Genomic DNA, 24,159 nt, shown 5'->3' on the forward strand with positions numbered 1-24,159 from the left:
TTTATCTAACTCATTTTGCTAATCAGTTCACTCCACTATATTATGTATTCCTTTTAATTTTTAAGTCACAAGTTCGACAAGCATGCTATCCTTTGGAGTATTTCAGTTTGTGATAGAAACGTTGAACAGGATAAAACTGTAGCACTACAGTTTTACTGGAAGGAGAATTTCATATAGGGAACTAATGCCAGAATACAACAGTAATTATAGAAAGGAATTTTAGAAGTTAAGCAAATCATCTTGAAAATGCAGCATTCCTGTTTATACCCTGGTAATACAAGAAAGAAGCCTCTGGAAATTCAATCTCAGGCGTGTGACACATTTGTCTGAATCATCAAAGTTAAGAAAATGTAATAAATATGGTCAATTCATTGAAGGACAATTGCATTCTCCTATGTTTCTACGATCTCCAACAAAGTAGAATGATATTTTTTTTTCACCGAAGTTATAATTTTTTAATTAAAAAGAAGGAAAAGTAAATCGTTTTATTTTGAAAAATGTTAAATCCATAGAAAAGTTGAAAAAAATCATGAACACTCTCTGTCCTGTCACTGTTAGCCTTTTCCACACTGCTGAAATTTTTCCGTGGGTACACACACACCCACACACCCACACACACTTCTTTTGCCAAACTACTCAAAAGTAGGTTGCAGACATTGTGACACTGTGTCCCAAGTATCCCAGATTGCAGCTTACATCTCCCAAGAACAAAGAAATTATTTTACACAACTCCATCACTGTTACCACAACTAGAAATACAATATTAATTCAAGAATATCATGTAATATATAATTAATACTCAATGTTTTTACAATTGTTCCAAAAATATACTTTATATTCTTTATAAAAACAAAAAACCAGCAGCCATATAGACGAGCTAATCAATGTTTATGCATTCATTGTTGTGTCTTTTTAGACTCCTCTAACCTAAAACTCTCCTTTGACCTATCTCTGTTCTTGTCACCATTAAAATATTTGAAGAGTCTAGGTCAGTTTTTCTGTAGAACATCTCATATTCTGGATTTATGGACTGTTTATTTCAAAATAGACCCTGGCCATTTCTGGCAGGAATATCACATAGGTTGTGTTGAGAACATCCCAGTACATTACATTAAAAGATACGATAGGATGCCAGGACATCCTACTTTTGAGAATGTCAAATGTGACCACTTGTTAAGAGGGCGACTGCTATATGTTTGAATTATAAAGGTTAGTGTTCCATTTTGTAATTAGTAAGCAGACGTTGGAGTGACACTTAAGGGCTTTTGACTATCCTTTCCTTATCAACCTTTCAACCAGTTGTTTCAGCATCCATTGGTGATTCTTCCATTATTACATGGAAAGTAGCCTTTAAATTATTATTTTCTAATTTTATCCTTTCAATATTTAATAATTGGCATTAAAAGAAGAAAGATTTTGACTGAGCTCTAAATCAGTTTGAAGGCACTCAAACAATTGTGTTATATATTTTTGGAATCAAATAATTTACTTCTTGATTCCCTAACTTAGATATATCTGATTTTTTATTCAAATTCTAGTATATTGATTTCAAAGTATGGGCATCTGGGGTTCTGGTATTTTTTCAGGTAAGTTACATTATCATTAAGGTCTTTTGTTTTTATTTTTTTCTTACCTACTCTCCTTTGACTCGGAAGAGGCTTGTTTCTATGGAATTGTATATACAGTGTTAAACACTTTATGTTACAAACTAATACATTTGGCATGTAATACATCTAAAAAATATTGTTTCTCTTCTCCCTTTCTTCTTTATCTCTCCCAACCGTATCACATTTGAAAAAAAAAAAAAAAGTTTTATTTTTGGAGACAAATTTGACACTTTTAAGAAACTAATCTTGGAACGTAGGAAGGCATTTTGTCTGTTCTGCATGTCTTGATTATTTTGAAAAGATAATGCTCACATTAAGGTAAACTTGTTAACTCTTTCTATTGTATGTGTGAAAATGTAATGGATATATAGACTCACGTGTCACCTAATGGAGGTAGGATGTCTAGTTAGTATACATGCCCTTGGTCCAGGTCAGATGCTTATCTGAAAGATCAGTTAAGTCTGAGGGTTCATGGTCTCTCTTTGGTCTGCTGGTAAAATTTATCTGTTAACTCATTAAGGAGATCCGAAAGCTGAAAATGTCTTAGGGTTTTTTTTTTTTTTTTTTTTTTTTTTTTTTTTTTTTTTTAAACAGAGTCTCACTGGGTCGCCTAGGCTGGAGTGCAATGGTGTGATCTCAGCTCACTGAAACCTCTGGGATTACAGGTGCATGCCACCATGCCCAGCTAATTTTTTGTATTTTTAGTAGAAACGGGGTTTCACTATGTTAGCCAGGATGGTTTTGATCCCCTGACCTCGTAATCCCCCTGCCTCAGTCTCCCAAAGTGCTGGGATTACAGGCGTGAGCCACCTGCGCCAGCCTGTCTTAGGTTATGTTGAACGTCCTGTTATCACTCCTGTTTTCTGAAGTAGGAAGCCAAAATAGCTGCCTGCAGCAATTTAATTTGCTGTCATCAAGTAGAGCATGTGATACTGATTACAGTTATTAGTTTTTAAGTACTTAGTAGCAATGGGAGATCTAATTGTAGTTAGTTTATCTTGATATAGTTTATTCATTGTTAGTTTTACAAATTACAACACTCTTGATTAATAAATTTGTGCATGCTAACAGTAGCAAAATAATTGCCCTGCAAAATGTTTCCCCTTTAAAAACTATACTGTTTCCCAGATTTCTATATACAATGATACATAAATACAATCCATGGAAATTCAAAAGAATAATGCTTACTCATAAATTAGTGCAGCAGAACAAATATTAGTAAATTCTACCTCTATCACATCATTTTCATAACTCTAGGAGAAAACAAAATTGTTGGCACTAAAGATCCGCATGTAATGAGATAAATTTATCCTACTTTTTTCTTCTTTATACCTAGAGAATGGGACATTTTAGAGACTGAAGAGCATTATAAGAGCCGATGGAGATCTATTAGGATTTTATATCTTACTATGTTTCTCAGCAGTGTAGGTAAGTATTAGAAATACATGATTTTAACAATTCAGATCAAATGTCATATTTTAACTTCATTTACTTTTTAAAAATTATTTTTGTGTTAAAAAGTGTATAACCTAAAATTGGTCATGTTACCATATCTTAAGTTCAATAGCCTTAAGTATATCCACTTTGTTGTGCAGCCAATATCTAGAACATTTTCATCTTGCAGAAGAGAAAATCTATACCCATGAAACAACTCCCTATTTTCCTATCCCCCGGCCCCTGGCAACCATCATTCTACTTTGTTTCTTGGAATTTGACTACTCTAAATAGCTCACATAAATTAATTATATAATATTTTTCTTCTTGTGGCAAGCTTATTTCACTCAACATCATGTCCTCAAGTTGATCCATGTTGCACTTGTGATAATTTTCTTTTTTTTTTAATTAATTATTTTTTGTTTTGAGACGGTGTCTTACTCTGTTGCCCAGGCTAGAGTGCAGTGGCACGATCTCAGCTCACTGCATCACTGCAACCTCTGCCTCCTGGTTTCAAGCAATTCTTTGCCTCAGCCTCCCAAGTAGCTGGGATTACAGGTGCCCGCCACCATGCCCAGCTAATTTTTGCATTTTTAATAGAGACAGGGTTTTACCCTCTTGGCCAGGCTGGTCTTGAACTCCTGACTTCGTGATCCACCCACCTCGGCCTCATGAGTAGCTGGGATTACAGGTGCTTGCCACCATGCCCAGCTAATTTGTGTATTTTTAGTAGAGACAGGATTTCACCATCTTGGCCAGGCTGGTCTTGAACTCCTGAACTTGTGATCCACCCATCTTGGCCACCCAAACTGCTGGGATTGATAATTTCCTTTTATTTAAAGGCTGTGTAGTCCATTATACTTATTGTAGGGTAGGAAAAACTTTTCCTCTATTGTCTTATGTTATGTGCCTGAGGCCTGTGAATTAAGCTGACAAAAGAAAGACTAACAGTTAAAAAAGTTTGGCTGGGCACAGTGGCTCACGCCTGTAATCCCAGCACTTGGGAGGCTGAGGCAGGTGGATCACGAAGTCAGGAGTCCGAGACCAGCCTCGCCAATATGGTGAAACCCCATCTCTACTAAAAATACAAAAATTAGCTGGGCATGATGGTATGCGCCTATAATCCCAACTACTGGGGAGGCTGAGACAGAAGAACAGCTTGAACCCAGGAGGTGGAGGTTGCAGTGAGCCGAGATCGGGCTACTGCACTCCAGCCTGGGTGACAGAGCAAGAGTCTGTCTAAAAATAATAATAATAATAGTAATAATAAAGTTTACAAATTTATTTGATGTTAATATTTTTTAATGAAAAGAAACAAAAAACAGTATTAAGGAGTGCATATACAAATGAAACTAGACAACTGCTAAGAGTCCCTAACACATTTATGTACTCAGAAAAGTATTTCATCTTTTTTTTTTTTTTTTTTTTTTTTTTTGAGATGAAGTTTTGCTCTTGTTGCCCACCTGGAGTGTGATGGCGTGATCTTGGCTCACTGTAACCTCTACCTTCCAGATTTAAGCAATTCTCCTGCCTCAGCCTCCCAAGTAGCTAGGATTACAGGCATGTACCACCACACCTGACTAATTTTGTATTTTTAGTAGAGACAGGTTTCTCCATGTTGTTCAGGCTAGTCTCAAACTCCTGACCTCACATGATCCACCCCCCTCAGCCTCCCAAAGTGCTGGGATGACAGGCATGAGCCACTGCACCCAGCCAAAAGTATTTTACCTTTACAGCTGTCAGTGAATAATTTGTTTTGCTAGTTCTTGAAAATGTGCAAAATTTCTTTAAAAATTTATTTATTTATTATTTGAGATGGAGTCTTACTCTGTTGCCCAGGCTGGAGTGCAATGGTACCATCTCGGCTCACTGTAACCTCTGCCTCCCAGGTTCAAGCAATTCTCATCCCTCAGCCTCCCAAGTAGCTGGGACTACAGGCATGAGCCACAATGCCTGACTAATTTTTTTGTATTTTTAGTAGAGACGGGGTTTTGCTTGTTTGTCAAGCTGGTCTCAAACTCCTTATCTCAGATGATGCACCCTCCTTGGCCTCTCAAAATGCTGGGATTACAGGTGTGAGCCACTGCACCTACCCAGTGCAAAATTTTATAAGTTTAAATATACAGTCTTAATTAGACCAGTTTGTTAATGTCCCAAGACAGATTGTAGGTAAAGAATTTCAATTGTGTCGCAAAGAACTAAAAACAAAACAAAATTCAATCTATTATCTACATTTAGGCAGAAAGAGGGAGAGCAGAGACCCCTTCCTACATCTGCTATTTCTAGTTGCCTTCAGCTTGAAATAATTAATATGGCAAAACAGCATATTTTTGGAGTAGCGTACTCGGATCCCCTTCAGTATATGCCACATTTTGTTTAGCCATTTATTTGTCGTTGGACATATGGGTTGCTTCCACCCCTTGGCTATTGTGAATAATGCTCTCTCTCAGTCTTTTTGGGTATATACCCAGAAGTGAAATTGCTGGATCATATTATAATTTTCTTTTTAATTTTTTGAAAAATTACCATACTGTTTTCTGTAGCAGCCACACCATTTTATTTACATTCTTACCAACAGTCAGGGTTCCAACTTTTTCACATTCTTGCCAACATTAAATTTCTGGGTTTTTTGTTTTGTTTTGTTTTGTTTTTGATTATAGTCATCCTAGTGGATGAGATGGTATTTCATTGTTGTTTTGATTTGCATAACCTTAATGATTAGTGATGTTGAACATGTTTTCTTGTGCTTACTGTCCATTTGTGTATCTTCTTTGGAGAAGTGTTTGTTCAAGACGTTTGTCCATTTATTAATTAGATTTTTTGGGTTTTTGTTGAGTTGTAGGAGTTCTTCATATATTCTGGTTGTTAGCCTTTCAAGCAATATATGATTTGCAAATATTTTCTCCTATGCCAGTACTCTTCTATTCAGTGTACTAAATGTATCCTGGGATTTACAGAAGTATTAACTATTGATATAGTCCACCTTATCTGTTTGGTTTTTTTTTTGTTTTTTTTTTTTGAGACGGAGTTTCGCTCTTGTTACCCAGGCTGGAGTGCAATGGCGCGATCTCGGCTCACCGCAACCTCTGCCTCCTGGATTCAGGCAATTCTCCTGCCTCAGCCTCCTGAGTAGCTGGGATTACAGGCACGTGCCACCATGCCCAGCCAATTTTTTGTATTTTAAGTAGAGACGGGGTTTCACCATGTTGACCAGGATGGTCTTGATCTCTTGACCTCGTGATCCACCCGCCTCGGCCTCCCAAAGTGCTGGGATTACAGGCTTGAGCCACCGTGCCCGGCCTGTTTTTTTTTTTTTTTTTTTTTAGGACAGAGTCTTGCGTTGTTGCCCAGGCTGTAGTGCAATGGCACGATTTCGGCTCCCTGCACCCTCTGCCTTTCAGGTTCAAGTGATTCTTGTGCTTCAGCCTCCCTGGTAACTGGGACTGAAGAAGCCACCACACGTGGCTAATTTTTTTATTTTTAGTAGAGACACGGTTTCGCCATTTTTGCCAGCCTGGTGTCAAACTCCTGACCTCAGGTGATCTACCTGCCTTGGCCTCCCAAAGTGCTGAGATTATAGGCATGAGCCCTGCACTCAGCTTTTTTTTTCTTTTGTTGTCTGTGAACCTCATCTTATTTTATATTGATACAACGTAGAAACAGTAAAATACAAGAATCTTAATTTGTATTGCTTGATGTATTTTAACCTATTCATATTATTTCTGAACATGTAGTTACTGAAAAGTAAAACTTCATGAGGAAAACTTTTCAAAATATTAACATATAACCATGTTAAAAGGATGGGATGAGAATGTATAGGGAATGATCAATATTGTAATAGTTTTTAAAGGACTGTTTTAGGAAGTGAATTTTTTTCCAAGTTGAAACCCTCTAAATCTATAGGCACTAATATTACAAGGGGTCTCTTTCCCTAAGAGGAATTTAAAGAAGATTATTTTACTAAATTATTTTTCATATATTTTCTATTTACCCCAGTCACCCTCTAAATCTATAGGCACTAATATTACAAGGGGTCTCTTTCCCTAAGAGGAATTTAAAGAAGGTCATTTTACTAAATTACTTTTTGTATATTTTCTGTTTACCCCAGTCATCCACACTTGTGCATGATTCAATACTGGGTAAAAAGAAAAGTGAACGATAAAGGATATTTTCAGTAATTTTTTGTAATATAGTTTCACCTTGTATTGTGTATCAGAATGCCTTGTGCAGGGCTAGGCATGATGGCTCACGCCTGTAATCTCAGCACTTTGGCAGGCTGAGGCAGGCAGATCACCTGAGGTCAGCAGTTCAAGGCCAGCCTGGCTGACACGGTGAAACCCTGTCTTTACTAAAATACAAAAATTAGCTGGACTTGGTGGTGGGTGCCTGTAATCCCAGCTACTTGGGAGGCTGAGGTGGGAGAATCACTTGAACCTGGGAGGCAGAGGTTGCAGTGAGCCAAGATCACGCCACTACACTTCTGCTTTGGGGACAGAGCAAGACTGTCTCAAAAAAAAAAAAGGAGGGCGAGTGCTGGCAAGATGACCAAATAGGAACTGCCTGGTCTGTGGCTCCCAGCGAGATCGATGCAGAAGGTGGGTGTTTTCTGCATTTCCAACTGAGGTACCCAGATCATCTCACTGGGACTGGTTGGATAGTGGGTGCAGCCCATGGAGAGCGAGCTGAAGCAGGGTGGGGCATCACCTCACCCAGGAAGTGCAAGGGGTTGGGGGATTTCCCTTACCTAGCCAAGGGAAGCTATGAGAGACTGTACTGGGAAGAATGGTGCATTCTGGCCCAGATACTAAGCTTTTCCCATAGTCTTCGCAACTGGCAGACCAGGAGATTCTCTTCGGTGCCTACGCCACCAGGGCCCTAGGTTTCAAGCACAAAACTGGGTGGCCGTTTGGACAGACACCAAGCTAGTAGCAGGAGGTTTTTTGTTTTTGTTTTTGTTTTTTCATATCTCAGTGACACTTGGAACACCAGCAAGACAGAACTATTCACTTCCCTGGAAAGCGGACTGAAGCCAGGGAGCCAGCTGGTCTAGCTCAGCACCCACATCCACGGATTCCAGCAAGCTGAGATCCACTGGCTTGAAATTCTCACTGACAGCACAGCAGTCTGAGATCGACCTGGGATGCTCAAGCTTGGTGCAGGGAGGGGCATCCGCCATTGCTGAGGCTTGAGTAGGCAGTTTTACCCTTACAGTGTAAACAGAGCCACTGGGAAGTTCCAACTGGGCAGAGCCTACTGCAGCTCAGCAAGGCCACTGCAGCCAGATTGCCTCTCCAGATTCCTCTTCTCTGGGCAGGGCATTTCCGAAAAACAGGCAGCAGCCCCAGTCAGGGACTTATAGATAAAACCCCCATGTCCCTGAGACGGAGCACCAAGGGAAAGGGGTGGCTGTGGGCACAGCTTCAGCAGAGTTAAACGTCCCTACCTGACAGCTCTGAAGGGAGCAGTGGATCTCCCAGCATAGCATTTGAGCTCTGGTAAAGGACAGACAGCCTCCTCAAGTGGGTCCCTGAACCCTGTGTATCCTAAGAGACACTTCCCAGTAGGGGCCGAGAGACACCTCATACAGGAGATCCCTGGCTGGCATCTGGTGGCTGCTCCTCTGGAATGAAGCTTCCAGAGGAAGGAACAGCCAGCAATCTTTGCTGTTCTCCAGCCTTCACTGGTGATACCCAGGCAAACAGGGTCTGGAGTGGACCTCCAGCAAACTCCAGCAGACCTGCAGCAGAGGGGCCTGCTAAAAGGAAAACTAACAAACAGAAAGGAATATCAACATCAATAAAAAGGACGTCCACTCAGATACCCCATTGAAAGGTCACCACCATCAAAGACCAAAGGTAGATAAATCCACGAAGATGGGGAGAAACCAGCATAAAAAGTCTGAAAATTCCAAAAACCAGAATGCCTCCTCTCCTCCAAAGGATCACAACTCCTTACCAGCAAGGGAACAAAATTGGATGGAGAATGAGTTTGATGAATTTACAGAAGTAGGCTTCAGAAGGTGGGTAATAATAAACTCCTCCAAGCTAAAGGAGCATGTTCTAACCCAATGCAAGGAAGCTAAGAACCTTGAAAAAAGGTTAGACGAATTGCAAACTAGAATAACTAGAATAACCAGTTTAGAGAAGCACATAAATAACCTAATGGAGCTGAAAAACACAGCATGAGAACTTCGAGAAGCATACGCAAGTATCAATAGCCAAATAGATCAAGCCGAAGAAAGGATATCAGAGATTGAAGATCAACTCAATGAAATAAAGTGAGCAGACAAGATTAGAGAAAAAAGAGTGAAAAATGAACAAAGCCTCCAAGAAATACGCGACTATGTGAAAAGACCAAATGTACATTTGATTGGTGTACCTGAAAGTGTTGGGGAAAATGGAACCACATTGGAAAACACTCTTCAGGATATTATCCAGGAGAACTTCCCAACCTAGCAAGGGAGACTGACATTCAAATTCAGGAAATAAAGAGAACACCACAAAGACACTCCTTGAGAAGAGCAACTCCAAGACACATAATCGTCGGATTCACCAAGGTTGAAATGAAGGAAAAAATGTTAAGGGCAGATAGATAGAAAGGTGGGGTACCTGCAAAGGGAAGTCCATCTCTGCAGAAACCCTACAAGCCATAAGAAAGTAGGGGGTCAATATTCAACATTCTTTTTTTTTTTTTTATTGCATTTTAGGTTTTGGGGTACATGTGAAAAACATGCAAGATTGTTGCATAGGTACACACATGGCAGCGTGATTTGCTGCCTTCCTCCCCTTCACCTCAACATTCTTAAAAGAATTTTCAACCCAGAATTTCATATCCAGCCAAGCTAAACTTCGTAAGTGAAGGAGAAATAAAATCCTTTACAGACAAGCAAATGCTGAGAGATTTTGTCACCACCGGGCCTGCCTTACAAGAGCTCCTTAAGCAAGCACTAAACATGGTAAAGAACAACTGGTACCAGCCACTGCAAAAACATACCGAATTGTAAAGACCAACAGCGCTATAAAGAATCTGCATCAACTAATGGGCAAAATGACCAACTAGAATCATAGTGATAGGATCAAATTCATACAAAACAATATTAACCTTAGATGTAAATGGATGAAATGCCCCATTAAAAGACACAGACTGACAAATTGCATAAAGAGTCAAGATCCATTAGTGTGCTGTATTCAGAAGACCCATCTCACATGCAAAGACACACATAGGTTCAAAATAAAGTAATGGAGGAATATTTACCAAGCAAATGGAAAGGAAGAAAAAAAGCAGGGGTTGTAATCCTAGACTTGATAAAAGGCACTTTAAACTAACAAAGATCAAAAGAGACAAGGGCATTATATAATGGTAAAGGGAACAGTGAAACAAGAACTAACTATCCTAAATATATATGTACCCAATCCAGGAGCAATTCTGAAAGACCTACAAAGAGATGTAGACTCACACAATAATAGTCAGAGACTTTAACAAACCATTATCAATATTAGATCAACAAGACAGAAAATTAACAAGGATATCCAGGACTTGAACTCAGCTCTGGACCAAGTGGACTTAGCAGACATTTACAGAACTCTCCACCCCAAATCAACAGAATATACATTCTTCTCAGCACCACATTGCACTTATTCTAAAATTGACCACATAATTAGAAGTAATACACTCCTCAGCAAATGCAAAAGAATGGAAATCATATCAAACAGTCTCTCAGACTAAACTGAACAACCTGCTTCTGAATGACTACTGGATAAATAATGAAATGAAGGCAGAAATAAAGATGTTCTTTGAAACCAGTGAGAATGAAGACACAATGTACCAGAATCTCTGGGACACATTTAAAGCAGTGTGTAGAGGGAAATTTATAGCACTAAATGCCCACAAGAGAAAGCAGGAAAGATCTAAAATCAACACCCTAACATCACAATTAAAAGAACTAGAGAAGCAAGAGCAAACAAAATCAAAAGCTAGCAGAAGACAAGAAATAATTAAGAGCAGAGCAGAACTGAAGGAGACAGAGACACAAAAAAAAAACCTTCAAAAAAATCAATGAATCCAGGAGCTGGTTTTTTGAAAAGATCAACGAAATAGACCACTAGCCAGACTAATAAAGAAGAAAAGGGAGAAGAATGAAATAGACTCAATAAAAAATGATAAAGGGGATATCACCACTGATTCCACAGAAATACAAACTACCATCACAGAATACTATGAACATCTCTATGCGAATAAAGTAGGAGATCTAGAAGAAATAGATAAATTTTTGGTAACATACACCCTTTCAAGACTGAACTAGGAAAAAGTCGAATCCCTGAATAGACCAATAAGAAGTTCTGAAATTGAGGCAGGAATTAATAGCCTACTACCCAATAAAAACCCAGGACCAGACAGATTCACAGCTGAATTCTACTAGAGGTACAGAGAGGAGCTGGTAACATTCCTTCTGAAACTATTCCATGCAATAGAAATAGAGGGAATCCTCCCTAACTCATGTTATGAGGCAAGCATCATCCTGATACCAAAACCTGGCAGAGACACAACAAAAAAAGAAAGTTTCAAGCCAATAACCCTGATGAACATCAATGTGAAAATCCTCAGTAAAATACTGGCAAACCAAATCCAGCGGCACATCAAAAAGCTTATCCACCATGATCAATTCGACTTCATCCCTAGGATACAAGGCTGGTTCAACATAAACAAATCAATAAACCTAATCCATCACATAAACAGAACCATAGACAAAAATGACTACAACCTCCATCTACAGGTTCAAGTGATTCTCCTGCCTCAGCCTCCCGAGTGGTTGAGAGTACAATGCATGTGCTACCATGCCCAGCTAATTTTTGTATTTTTTTTGTAGAGATGGGGTTTCACCATGTTGGCCAGGCTGGTCTCAAACCCCTGGCCTCAAGTGATTTATCCACCTCGGCCTCCTGAAGTTCTGGGATTACAGGCATGAGCTTCTGTGTCTAGCCTCAATAAAGCCATTTTTAAGAACAGGCTTTATAGAATTTCCTAATGGATTTGCCTAACATTTATTTATTTTTCATTTTTTATTTTATTGAGATGGAGTCTCGTTCTGTCATCCAGGCTGGAGTGCAGTGTTGTGATCTTGGCTCATGCAAGTTACTCCGTTTCCTGGGTTCAAGCAATTCTTCTGCCTCAGCCTCTTGAGCAGCTGGGATTACAGGCATGTGCCACCATGCCTGGCTCATTTTTATATTTTAGTATAGACAGGGTTTCACTATGTTGGCTAGGCTGGTCTCGAATTCCTGACTTCAGGTGATTTGCCTGCCTCACCCTGCTGGTATTGCAGGGGTGGGTCACTGCATCTGGCTGCATCTGCCTACCATTTAAAATTGACAGATTAAAAAAAAAAAAAAAAGAAAAATTCAAACTGAGGAAGCTGTGAAAAGTAAATAAATAAATAAAAATTGACAGATACTGTTGTAATGAATCATTACAGTTTTCAGGCAGTAAAGAGTAGCAGAAATAATGAATTTTCTTTTAAGGTATAGCCGTCTTGAAGTATCCTGGTTTTCTATAACCCCCATGTAGATGATCATTTTCCTTATTCCTAGTCTTCCCTTCAGTCACTTATCTTCTCCAAACAGCACAGGATAGAAGCCTAGCACTTCCTGTCCAACAAAGTAGCCTTTCCCCCATTTCTGCTGTAAAAACTTAAAGTTTTTCGTTATTTCCATTTACAGTAAAGCACATGAGTATGGAGAAATAGATCCTCTATTTTTTTGCATTCATTATCAATTATGATGAGGGACTGTAATTGTATGTTCTCTTAGTATTTATTTTCTTTCTGATAATTAAAATCTTATTGCTTGATAATTTAGGCATTTGTATGTGTAAATTTTAGGTTCAGAATGATATTTTAAAATCCATACCACAGTTCAGAAAAGTGTATCTTTAATAGTGATTAAATTATTATAAGTACAAATAACCTAGTTTGCCTCTTCACAGGGTTTTCTATAGTGATAATGTCCATATGGCCATATCTCCAAAAGGTTTGTATATTTCGATCTATTTTTCCCTTAAGTAACTACAGTGTAGTAATTCTTATGTAGTTAAGCATTTTCTAAAGAGTCTCTTTGGTATTCTATGGTTTAGTCTTTACAGCAATAATGAGATAATAGTTCCTTGAAAGAGGCTTATAAGTAAGGTGACCATATGCTTTAGTGTGCAAGCCAGAACACTTTTGAAGAGAAGGCAATGCTGTAGGAGGAAAAATAGGATCATACCCAAGTAGTCCCAGGCAAATATAGACATATGGTCACCTACTCAGAAGCCACATTCACGTTCCATCATTACCTGTTCCCTAATAAAAGGGAAACTAATAATAGTCTGAATTCTCAAAGTGTATAAATAATATTTTTGTGGAATAATTTAATGCTTTTCTTATAAATTAATTTGGGCTATCAGATAACATTGTAAAGACTAAAATATATGTATTTTTTGATGCTGTTATTACCAGAAGGGGAACGGGGTGACATGAAGATGTAAATTTGTTAGGTAGCTTAACATCGATTGATCATCAAGTCCTGTCAATTACATCTTAAATCTCCAGGAAGGAACTTACTAAAAATCAGAATATAAGTTGGTTACATAATTCATCAACAACAATATGTTAGTAAAGCTCCTTAAAGCATTCCACTGTATTTCCTAACCTCGTACTCCTTATCCTAGTAATATCTAATTAACTTTGCTACTGTCCTGAAAGTGCTCTTGTAAAATTTCCAATGACTTATTTGTTGATCACACAATACTTTTCAGTCCCTACTTTAGTGACATCTGGATAGCATTTGATATTGTTGTCCTCTCCCTACTTCCTGAAACCACCTGTATTAGTCTGTATTCTGTTGCTTATAACAGAATACCCTAAACTAGGTAATTTGTTTTTAAAAAGGAATTTATTTCTTACAATTACGGAGACTGAGAAGTCCAAGGTTGAGAGACTACATCTGGTGAGGGCCTTCTTGCTGGTGGGGACTCTCTGAAGAGTCCCAAGGCAGTATAGGATATCACATGGTGAGGGGGCTGAGCATGCTAGCTCAGGTCTCTCCCTCCTCTTATAAAGTCACCAGTTCCACTCTATGATAACCCATTAATACATGAATGGATTAATTACCATATCTGGCTAATTTTTGTATTTTTAGTAGAGACGTTGTTTCACTATTTTGGCCAGGCTGATCTCGAACGTCTGACCTAGGTGATCCTGCCTCTGCCTCCAAAAGTGCTGGGATTACAGGTGTGAGTCACTGCGCCTGGCCTGGAAAGCCTTCTCTGACTGTCCCTTACCACAGTTTGGGTCAGAAGGTTTTCCTGTGTACTCCCATTTCCCTTTATCATTAGCCCTTAATGTGGAGTGTCCTAACACTGTATTTACGGAGAGTTTACTTAACTCCCCTGTTAGATTGTTAAGATTGTTTTGCTTTTATTAATTCCTTTTTTTTTTTTTTGGAAATGGAGTCTCGCTCAGTCACCCAGGCTTGAGTTCAGTGGTGTAATCTCAGCTCACGGCAGCCTCCACCTCCTGGGTTCAAGTGATTCTTCTTTCTCAGCCTCCCAAGTAGCTGGGATTACAGTTGTGTAGCACCATGCCCAGCTAATTTTTATATTTTTAGTAGAGACAGGATTTCACTATGTCGGCCAGGCTGGTCTCAAACTTGTGACCTTGGGTAACCTACCACCTCAGCCTCTCAAAGTGCTGGCATTAGAAGTGTGAACCACCATGCCCGGCCCAGTTTTTTTGAAAATATTTTTAAAGGTATATAAGAAGAAATGCAAATTTTATGTTTTACTGGTTTAGTGCCATATTTTCATTGTTATTTTGAAAATTATATTACATGAAATTATTACCCGTTACACTAAAAATTCTTTCCATACTGCTAGAGTCATTGGAATTGGGCACAGTTCTAGAGCAATGTCTTCTCTGCTAAAAAGATATTTTCATATATCAAATTATTGATTTCTTGGCATTTTGTTTTAAGTCAAAATTCTCAAAAGAAGGATATTAGTAGTGATTAGGTCTACTCAACTTACTATGTTGAATTTTGAAAAGTACTCTCCTCCAGATATTTTGAAAACTCTAAAGAGTTTTACCATCAGGCCTAGTGCTGTGACTCACATACCTGTAATCCCAGTGCTTTAGGAGGCCAGAGTGGGAGGACTGCTTGAGCCCAGGAATTCAAGACCAAGCTGAGTAATAATAGGAGCCCTTGTCTCTACAAAAAAATTAAAAAAGTTAGTTGGGTATGGTGGTGCTACTCTCTCTAGTCCCAGCTACTGGGGAGGCTGAAATAGGAGGATTGCTTGAGCAGAAGAGTTTGAGGTTACAGTGAGCCGAGATTATGCCTCTGTATTTCTGGCCTGGGTAACAGAACCAGACCCTGTCTCGAAAAAAAAAAAAAAAAAAAAAAAAAAAAGTTTTGCTTTCAAACCTGAAAACATTAAAACTGAGTTTTCATTGCTTTTTTGAAAATTAAATTTTTATATAACATGAAATTATTATTTTCTACTTTGAGACAACAAAAGGTAACACAGGGAGAAGATGAAAAACAGAGTACCTAAAATGAAAGATACTTTAAGGGCTAGAACTTTAAACATTATATATCATTATACTTTTGCCTATTATTTCTTATACCCCATAAAAAAAAATATACCTAAATATTTTCAATTTAAATATCTTTAGGGAATGGCCAGGTACGGTGGCTCACGCCAGTAATCCCAGCACTTTGCGAGGCTGAGGTGGGCGGCTCACCTGAGGTCAGGAGTTGGAGACCAGCCTGGCCAACATGGTGAAACCCCGTCTCTACTAAAAAAAATACAAAAATTAGCTGGGCATGGTGGTTCATGCCTGTAATCCCAGCTACTTGGGAGGCTGAGGCAGGAGAATTGCTTGAAACTGGGAGGTAGAGGTTGCAGTGACCTGAGATCTCACCATTACACTCCAGCTTGGGCAACAAGAGCAAAACTCTATCTCAAGAAAAATAAAGAAATAAAATGAAAAATAAGTAAATAAATAAATATCTCTAGGGAACAAAAGATCATAGTTTTCCTTATTAAGTTCTACCACTTATCTATAGTTGTTCAAATTTATTTCCTAAAATTTGATAAAAACCATTAAATAGGAAGATCAGAGATAGAATCTTCCTATGTTGCTTAGATTGGAGTGCAGTGGCTTTTCACAGGTACAATTGTAGTATATTACAGCTTCTAACTCCTGGGCTCAAGCGATCCTCCTGCTCTAGCCTCCCAAGTAGCTGAGATTATGGGCATGTGCTGCTATTCCTGGCTTAGCCTACCATATATGAAAAAAATAATCTGGCTGGGTGCAGTGGCTCGTACTAGAAATCTCAACATTTTGGGAGGCCAAGGTGGTAGGATTGCTTCCTCCCAAGGTAGGAGGATTGCTTTGGGAGTTGGAAGCACAAAGTTCAAACTCAGCCTGGGCAACATAGGGAGACCCTGTGTCGACAAAAATAAAAAAATTAGCTGGGCATGGTGGTGCATAACAGCTACTCAAGAGACTGAGGTAGGAGGATCACTTGGGCTTCATACTCATTACTATTTTTTCTTTCTTTTTGAGATGGAGTCTCACTCTGTAGCCCTGGCTGGAGTGCAGTGGCTCAATCTCGGCTCACTGCAACTTCCGCCTCCTGGGTTCAAGCCACTCTCCTGCCTCAGCCTCCTGAGTAGCTGGGGCTACTGTAGGTGTGTATGCCACAATGCCCAGCTAATTTTTTTTTGTATTTTTAGTAGAGATGGAGTTTCATCATATTAGCCAGAATGGTCTCGATCTCCTAACCTTGTGATCCACTTGCCTTGGCCTCCCAAAGTGCTGGATAACAGGCGTGAGCCACGACACCCGGCCCGTGATCACTTGGGCTTCATAGGTTGAGGCTGCACTGAGCCATGATCGCACCACTGCACTCCAGCTTGGGTGACAAAGCGAGACCCTCTATCAAAAAAAGAAATAAAAATAAACAATAGTGTCTTTTCTAAGCGAACATTTTCTTTTTTTCTGAAAGTATTTCATTTTCTGAGTTGTAGGCATTTGGTTCTCCCCTCACGTTCGTCATGATATGTAAACCCTTTTAAAGTAGTAAAATATTGAGTTGTCTATATCGAAATGAATAATTTATAACAGGTTTATTGAGATAATTGTCTATCAGCTTTTGTGTTTTTATTATCTTCTTCCTGCATTTGACTCTTTTGCCTAGTGTTTTTAGATTTGCAGTGCTGACTGTTTAACGTATAGGGTAGCATAAGTCTAAAGAATTCTATTTACAAGAATTAAAGAATAGCTTGTATTATTTTTCATGATATTATTGCTGTATGAGTATATAGTATGTATCTTTTTACCAAGGTTTATATGAACCAGAAATTTCCATAGTAATTCTTAAAAATGAGCTTCCCAAACATTTTCCCCTTTGTGCAGTCTGTTGTTAGGACATTTAATTCTATTGTCAGAAGTTTGAATCTCTTACTGTAAGTAATAGTGTTGTAAAACTTATTTGTTAGAATTGTTTTTTTTTTTTTAATAGGAAATTTTACATGGTAAGACAAATGTATTTAGGTTTTAAACTTTACATTTCTTGGATAACAATTCTTAAAGCACTGTACTTTTTTCTGCAGATTGATCAGACAGCTGATGCAAGTTTTTTGGGCTGGGTTATTGCTTCATATAGTCTTGGCCAAATGGTAGCGTCACCTATGTTTGGTTTCTGGTCTAATTATAGACCAAGAAAAGAGCCTCTTATTGTCTCCATCTTCATTTCCGTGGCAGCCAACTGCCTCTATGCATATGTCCACATCCCAGCCTCTCATAATAAATACTACATGCTGATTGCTCGTGGATTGGTGGGATTTGGAGCAGGTAAGTTTGTATGTATGTTTGGTTGTGTCAAATTCACATTCATTCAGACGTTTATGCTCACTTTCACCTGGTGTTATCCCCTTTTAGACTCATATTTTACAGTCAACATACATGTCATTGTAAACAAATATTTTTCCTATCATTCTACCTTTGCTCATGATGTTCTCATTACCTATAGTTTCTCTTCTGTACCTATCATTCTTCATCCTTCAAGATTCAGTTCAAGCCAGGCATGGTGGCACGTACCTATAATACCAGCTACTCAGTAGACTGAGGTGGCAGGATCTCTTGAGCCCCAGGAGTTTGAGGCCAGCCTGGGTAACACAGGGAGACCTCCATCTAAAAAAAAAAAAGCAACCCAAAACAAAATTAGATCCAATTCAAGCTTCACATTTTCCACAGAGCTCTCTTGGGCTACCCCTTAAGAGATTATTTTCTTCTCTGACATGTTCCTTATAGTATTGTACTGTTTTTATCATTTTTCACTAACCAGACAATAAACTTTTTTTTTATTTTGAGATGGAGTCTCACTCTGTCACCCAGGTTGGACTGCAGTGGCGCAATCTTGGCTCACTACAACCTCTACCTCCTGGTTCAAGCAATTCTGCCTCAACCTCCTGAGTAGCTGGGATTACAGGCACCTGCTATCACTCCCAGCTAATTTTTGTATTTTCAGTAGAGTCGGGGTTTCACCATCTTGACCAGGCTGGTCTTGAACTCCTGACCTCAAAATGATCTGCCCACCTCAGCCTCCGAAGGTGCTGGGATTACAGACATGAGCCATTATGCCTGGCTTGGTTTTCTTATAATGCCATTTTTTCACTCATTCATATCATTAACTGTTTTCATATTACCAAAACTACTATGCTCCATTAGTTTATGTATTTCCTTAATAAAAATACCTTACTTGCTTTGTATGATCATAAAAAGGGGCCCGGCGCGGTGGCTCAAGCCTGTAATCCCAGCACTTTGGGAGGCTGAGGCGGGTGGATCACGAGGTCAAGAGATCGAGACCATCCTGGTCAACATGGTGAAACCCCGTCTCTACTTAAAATACAAAAAGCATTAGCTGGGCATGGTGGCGCGTGCCTGTAATCCCAGCTACTCAGGAGGTTGAGGTAGGAGAATTGCCTGAACCCAGGAGGCGGAGGTTGCGGTGAGCCGAGATCGTGCCATTGCACTCCAGCCTGGGTAGCAAGAGTGAAACTCCGTCTCAAAAACAAAAAAGGTAAAAAGGAAGCAGTGACTATACTATTGACCAAGATTTGTTCTTCTGTATAAAGTTAAATTTAAATGAATTTTATAAACTGAATGATACTTTCTTTTACTTTGGATTATTGTGTCTTGCTTTTAAGGAAATGCAGCAGTTATTCGATCATATACTGCTGGTGCTACTTCCCTTCAGGAAAGAACAAATTCCATGGCAAATATAAGCACATGTCAAGCATTAGGTTTTATTCTAGGTCCAGGTAGGTGTTCTTCACTTATCATTACTTGAATTTGAATTGGAAAAACTTTTGAGGCACAAATATTCTATGTAACCCAAGTATAAAACCTTATAGCTGAAGGGAAAGGGAGGAAAGCTAACTTCTTTTTTTAAATCCAGCACTGAGGCTAGACTCATTTTATCTTGATGCCAATCCCCTAAATTAAGTGCTATTAGTCCCCTTTTATAGTTGAGAGTGCCAGTGCATAGAGAATCTAAGTAAATTGTCCAAGGTCACCCTTTTGCTGAGTATTGAAAAAATTAATGAGGCCGGGTACGGTGGTTTACGCCTGTAATCCCAGCACTTGGGGAAGCCGAGGCAGGTGGATCACCTAAGGTCAGGAGTTTGAGATCAGCCTGGTCAACATGGTGAAACCCCATCTGTACTTAAAATACAAAAGTTAGCCTGGCTTGGTGGCGGGCGCCTGTAATCCCAGCTACTCAGGAGGCTGAGGCAGAAGAATTGCTTGAACCCAGAGGTGGAGGTTGCAGTGAGTTGAGATCGCGTCATTACACTCTAGCCTGGGTGACAAAAGCGAGGCTCGATCTCAAAAAAATTAATGAGATTTAATATTTCCTCAAGGCAAATTAATTTTCTGCTGAGTAGAGAGTCATTTTCATGCCTAGAATAATATTGAAAAACTATATAATTGGTCCATATTTTGAATATTGCAGTTATGAATATCATCAGTTTGAATCCAACTCAGCTTACTTCATCGTTAACACCTATTCTCCCACCCCCAGTCTCTATTACATTCCTCTATTTAGCCAAAAAGAAAAGGCTCAACAGAAGAGACTCTTAATTCTTCACCAAAATCTAGTATTTCGGTTTAGTACCCTGGGACAAATATAAGCACAAATTTAGAATAATTGAACTTGAAAAGCATATTGTAAAGTACATGAGAGCATGGTTTGTATCTTTCTTACTTGCCAGTCTACCCTCAGTATCTAGCATAATATTTGGTATAGACATATGTTCTTAGCAAATATTTTTTACCACCTTAAAAGCATTTTAAAGATTGTGTCATTTAAAAATTTTGCATTATAGATGAATAAATGTAAGCCTGAAGAGCTTAGATGACTTTTCCAATAATAAACACTCAAAAAGCACTAATGTTTATTGTGTGCTAGGCACTGTTCTAAGTATGGTAGGTGCAGTATCCTAGTCCTCACCATAGAGTTATATGCGAATTACTATAGAGCATATAGAATCTAAATCAGGAGAGCAAAGCAGTGCTGTTCCAATCCAGTTTTTGCCACAGATCCAAATTAGATTTGCTACTTCATATTTCTTTAGAGTGCTTTATTCACCAGTCCGAAAACATTTCTAACTAATGTTTAAAGTCGCTAAAGAAACTTCAAATACCAAGTTAGATTATATTTGCTTTTGGATGAAATGGTGTTTTTTTTTTTTTTCTTTTTTTTTCATTTTACATGTATATGATGCTATGGTCAAATGATATTAAATATATATAATTTAGGTACCATATACACAATAATATTTGTTTATTTATTTTTGAGATGGAGTCTTGCTCTGTCGTCCAGGCTGGAGTGCAGTGGCAAGATTTCGGCTCACTGTAACCTCAGCTCTCGGGTTCAAGCAATTCTCCTGCCTCAGCCTTCCAAGTAGCTGGAATTACAGCCACCTGCCATCATGCCCAGCTAATTTTTATATTGTTGGTAGAGACGGGGTTTCACCATGTTGGCCAGGCTGGTCTTAAACTCCCGACCTGGTGATCCCCCTACATCAGCCTCCCAAAGTGCTGGGATTACAGGCATGAGCCACCGTGCCTGGTCCCTACATTATAATACTTAAAATATCTAATCTAAATTATGATATTTTCATTCTTATGATGAAGTTGATTAAACCTTTATAATTAATTCTTGGAAGAAATTTTATAATTTAAATTGCCTATGGAGATGTAAAAAACTGACAAGTTACTTAAGATATAATTCCCTGTGAATGCATGTACATCAGTATTTCATAACCTTTTTTTCATTATTGTTTCCCTAAGGAGCCTTTTTATATATTTTTTTCCTACTCTCTTTATCCCATAACATTTTAGTGCCACAGATGTATCATATATATATTTGTACCTACCTGCTTTATACATCAAAGGAGGAAATTTTTTGACCCCTCCATCAAGAACCAATTTTCTTGCACCTGTTGAGAATGCGTGCTATAGAAGGATGATTCCATAACATTGTTCCCAATTCTATGTTCAGTGTCTTTTTTATTTTTTTATCCTATTCCTCTCATATAATAATTCATCTGTGAAAATTTTATCTTAATAAGTTTTTCAGACTTGTTTTGCATTCATTGGAGAAAAGGGTGTGACATGGGATGTGATTAAACTGCAGATAAACATGTATACAACACCAGCTTTACTTGGAGCCTTCCTGGGAATTCTAAATATTATTCTGATCTTTGCTATACTAAGGTAATTAGATGGAAATGATAAAATTATTTTTGTAGATTGTGAAATTTAATGAGCTTGTAATTACTGCAAGATAATTGTCCTTATGAAGTATATTTTTGGTTTTTCGTGTCTATAGTTTGTTTATATTTTTTGGTCATGTAGCACTAAAACATGTAATACTGGCAATCAAAAGACAACCTGATAAATGAAAACAGAAAAGGAAGGTCTTTGAACATTCAGGTTTTTTTTTTTTTTTTGAGACAAGATCTCACTCTGTCGCTCAGACTGGAAGGCAGTGGCACTATCTCAGCTCACTGCAACCTCCATCTTCTGGGTTCAAGGATTCTCATGCCTCAGCTTCCCGAGTAGTTGGGACTACAGGTGTGTGCCACCAGGTCCAGCTAATTTTTGTACTTTTAGTAGAGATAGGGTTTCACTGTGTTGGCCAGGCTTGTCTTGAACTCCTGTCCTCAGAGTAATCTGCCCACCTTGGCCTCCCGACGTGTTAGGATTAGAGGCATGAGCCATGTGAGGCTGCACATGGCGCCTCAAGGTTTGGTCTTGATTTACTAACTACATGTTTCTAAGTGGGGGAAAAGCATGAAAGTAACATTTTAAATAAATTAATGGTTTGTATCAGTCTTAAATATAAAAGTTACTAGTAATATATATCTTATTATATATTTGAAAAAATTTTTTAGAATTACATTTTGTTTATTTTTTTAGAGTGCTTTATTCAGTAGTCTAAAAACATTTATTACTAGTATTTATAATCACTGCAAAACTTCAAATACTAAAGTAGATCATGAATGCTTTAGGATGAGTTGGATTTTTTTCATTTTACCTGTCTATGATAATATGATAAGAATTGTAACTTCTGTCTTAAGTTTATTGTTTATATCTCATTGGTAACAATTTTATTACTACAAAGCCAATAAAAGAAACTATATTAGAATGTGAAAAAACTATAATGACAGTAATAAATTTAAATAACTTCTCTGTTAAGCATTTTTTAGTTACAATATTTGTGTGTGTTTTTTTTTAAGAGAACATCGTGTGGATGACTCAGGAAGACAGTGTAAAAATATTAATTTTGATGAAGGTACTTTTAACCCATTTGACTGAATTAATATAACATTATCAAAGTGTTTCTAATGATTCTGTTTGTTTGGTATTTACTTGGATTTTGCTTCTGAGGACAAAACAGTGGGTGATTGGGGAAGATCTTGAAAGCTGAAAGTGACCTAAATGGATGTTTTTTTTAAGAGGCATTCCCATACCAGTTATTTGGTGTTCATGGTTGACAAGGTTACAAACATTGGAAAAAAATCACTTTGTCTTATTTTCAGAGAGCCAGTATCCTAAAACCTTTGAGATATTTGCAATGATTTCTGTATCTTTACTACCAAAGAAATAAGTCTTTCTATTTAAAGCAGTTCTTTATTCTCTTAAGCATGAGAACAGGTATGGTTTTGCCTTTTTATTTTTATTGCTTGTTATACTTTACAAATATACATTTTCATCCTTTAGATCTTCTCTGATTTATTTAAGTCAGAGAACCTGCTAAGTAGTTATATTTTACCAAATAAACTGTTATTTAGGTACTAATTATATCCTCCTTGGGGAAAGAATACAAGAACTGATGCTTGCCCTCAATAGTTAATAAAGTTGTGGAAAAGTCACAGCATTTTTACCGGGTACTTTCACAGCTCTTTTATTTAATTTTCACAAAAGAAATAGTGGAAGATAAAGTTAAATGTAGTAGGATGGAGAGCAGCATGGTTGAGGAGCTATACTAAGTTTTTGAACGAGGAGAAGTTTGACGTTGATTCCATATAGAGGCTAATCCAGATTGATTATATCTTACTGGTAATGTCTCATTGGTAACAATTTCATTACTGAACAGCTAGCCAAAGAAGCTATATCAGAATGTAAAAAATATATAATGCCAGGCTGGGCGCGGTGGCTGAAGCCTGTAATCCCAGCACTGTGGGAGGCCGAGGCGGGTGGATCACGAGGTCAAGAGATTGAGACCATCCTGGTCAACATGGTGAAACCCCGTCTCTACTTAAAATACAAAAAAAAAAATTAGCTGGGCATGGTGGTGTGTGCCTGTAATCCCAGCTACTCAGGAGGCTGAGGCAGGAGAATTGCCTGAACCCAGGAGGCGAAGGTTGCGGTGAGCCGAGATCGCGCCATTGCACTCCAGCCTGGGTAACAAGAGCGAAACTCTTTCTCAAAAAAAAAAAAAAAAAAAAAAAAATATATATATATATATATATATATAATGCCAGTAATAAATTTAAATAATTTCTC

General features: G+C 38.2%; 1 protein-coding gene across 4 annotated transcripts in view; it reads left to right on the forward strand.

Annotated features, from left to right (window-relative positions):
- MFSD8 (major facilitator superfamily domain containing 8) overlaps nucleotides 1-24,159 on the forward strand; it is a 46,440-nt gene that overhangs the window by 3,112 nt on the left and 19,169 nt on the right. For 2 of the 4 annotated variants that reach the window (XM_032292315.1, XM_032292317.1), the window contains exons 2-7: nucleotides 2,944-3,035; nucleotides 13,023-13,066; nucleotides 17,697-17,937; nucleotides 19,293-19,406; nucleotides 21,720-21,864; nucleotides 22,890-22,945. In XM_032292315.1, the coding sequence (XP_032148206.1) occupies nucleotides 2,944-3,035; nucleotides 13,023-13,066; nucleotides 17,697-17,937; nucleotides 19,293-19,406; nucleotides 21,720-21,864; nucleotides 22,890-22,945 (692 nt within the window). The remainder of the gene's footprint in view (nucleotides 1-2,943; nucleotides 3,036-13,022; nucleotides 13,067-17,696; nucleotides 17,938-19,292; nucleotides 19,407-21,719; nucleotides 21,865-22,889; nucleotides 22,946-24,159) is intronic. The other 2 variants (XM_032292316.1, XM_032292318.1) reach the window with 2 other exon arrangements.

Source organism: Sapajus apella, unplaced genomic scaffold, assembly GCF_009761245.1.
Source record: "Sapajus apella isolate SASKATOON/1434 unplaced genomic scaffold, GSC_monkey_1.0 scaffold27, whole genome shotgun sequence".
In the NCBI taxonomy this organism is placed as follows: domain Eukaryota; kingdom Metazoa; phylum Chordata; class Mammalia; order Primates; family Cebidae; genus Sapajus; species Sapajus apella.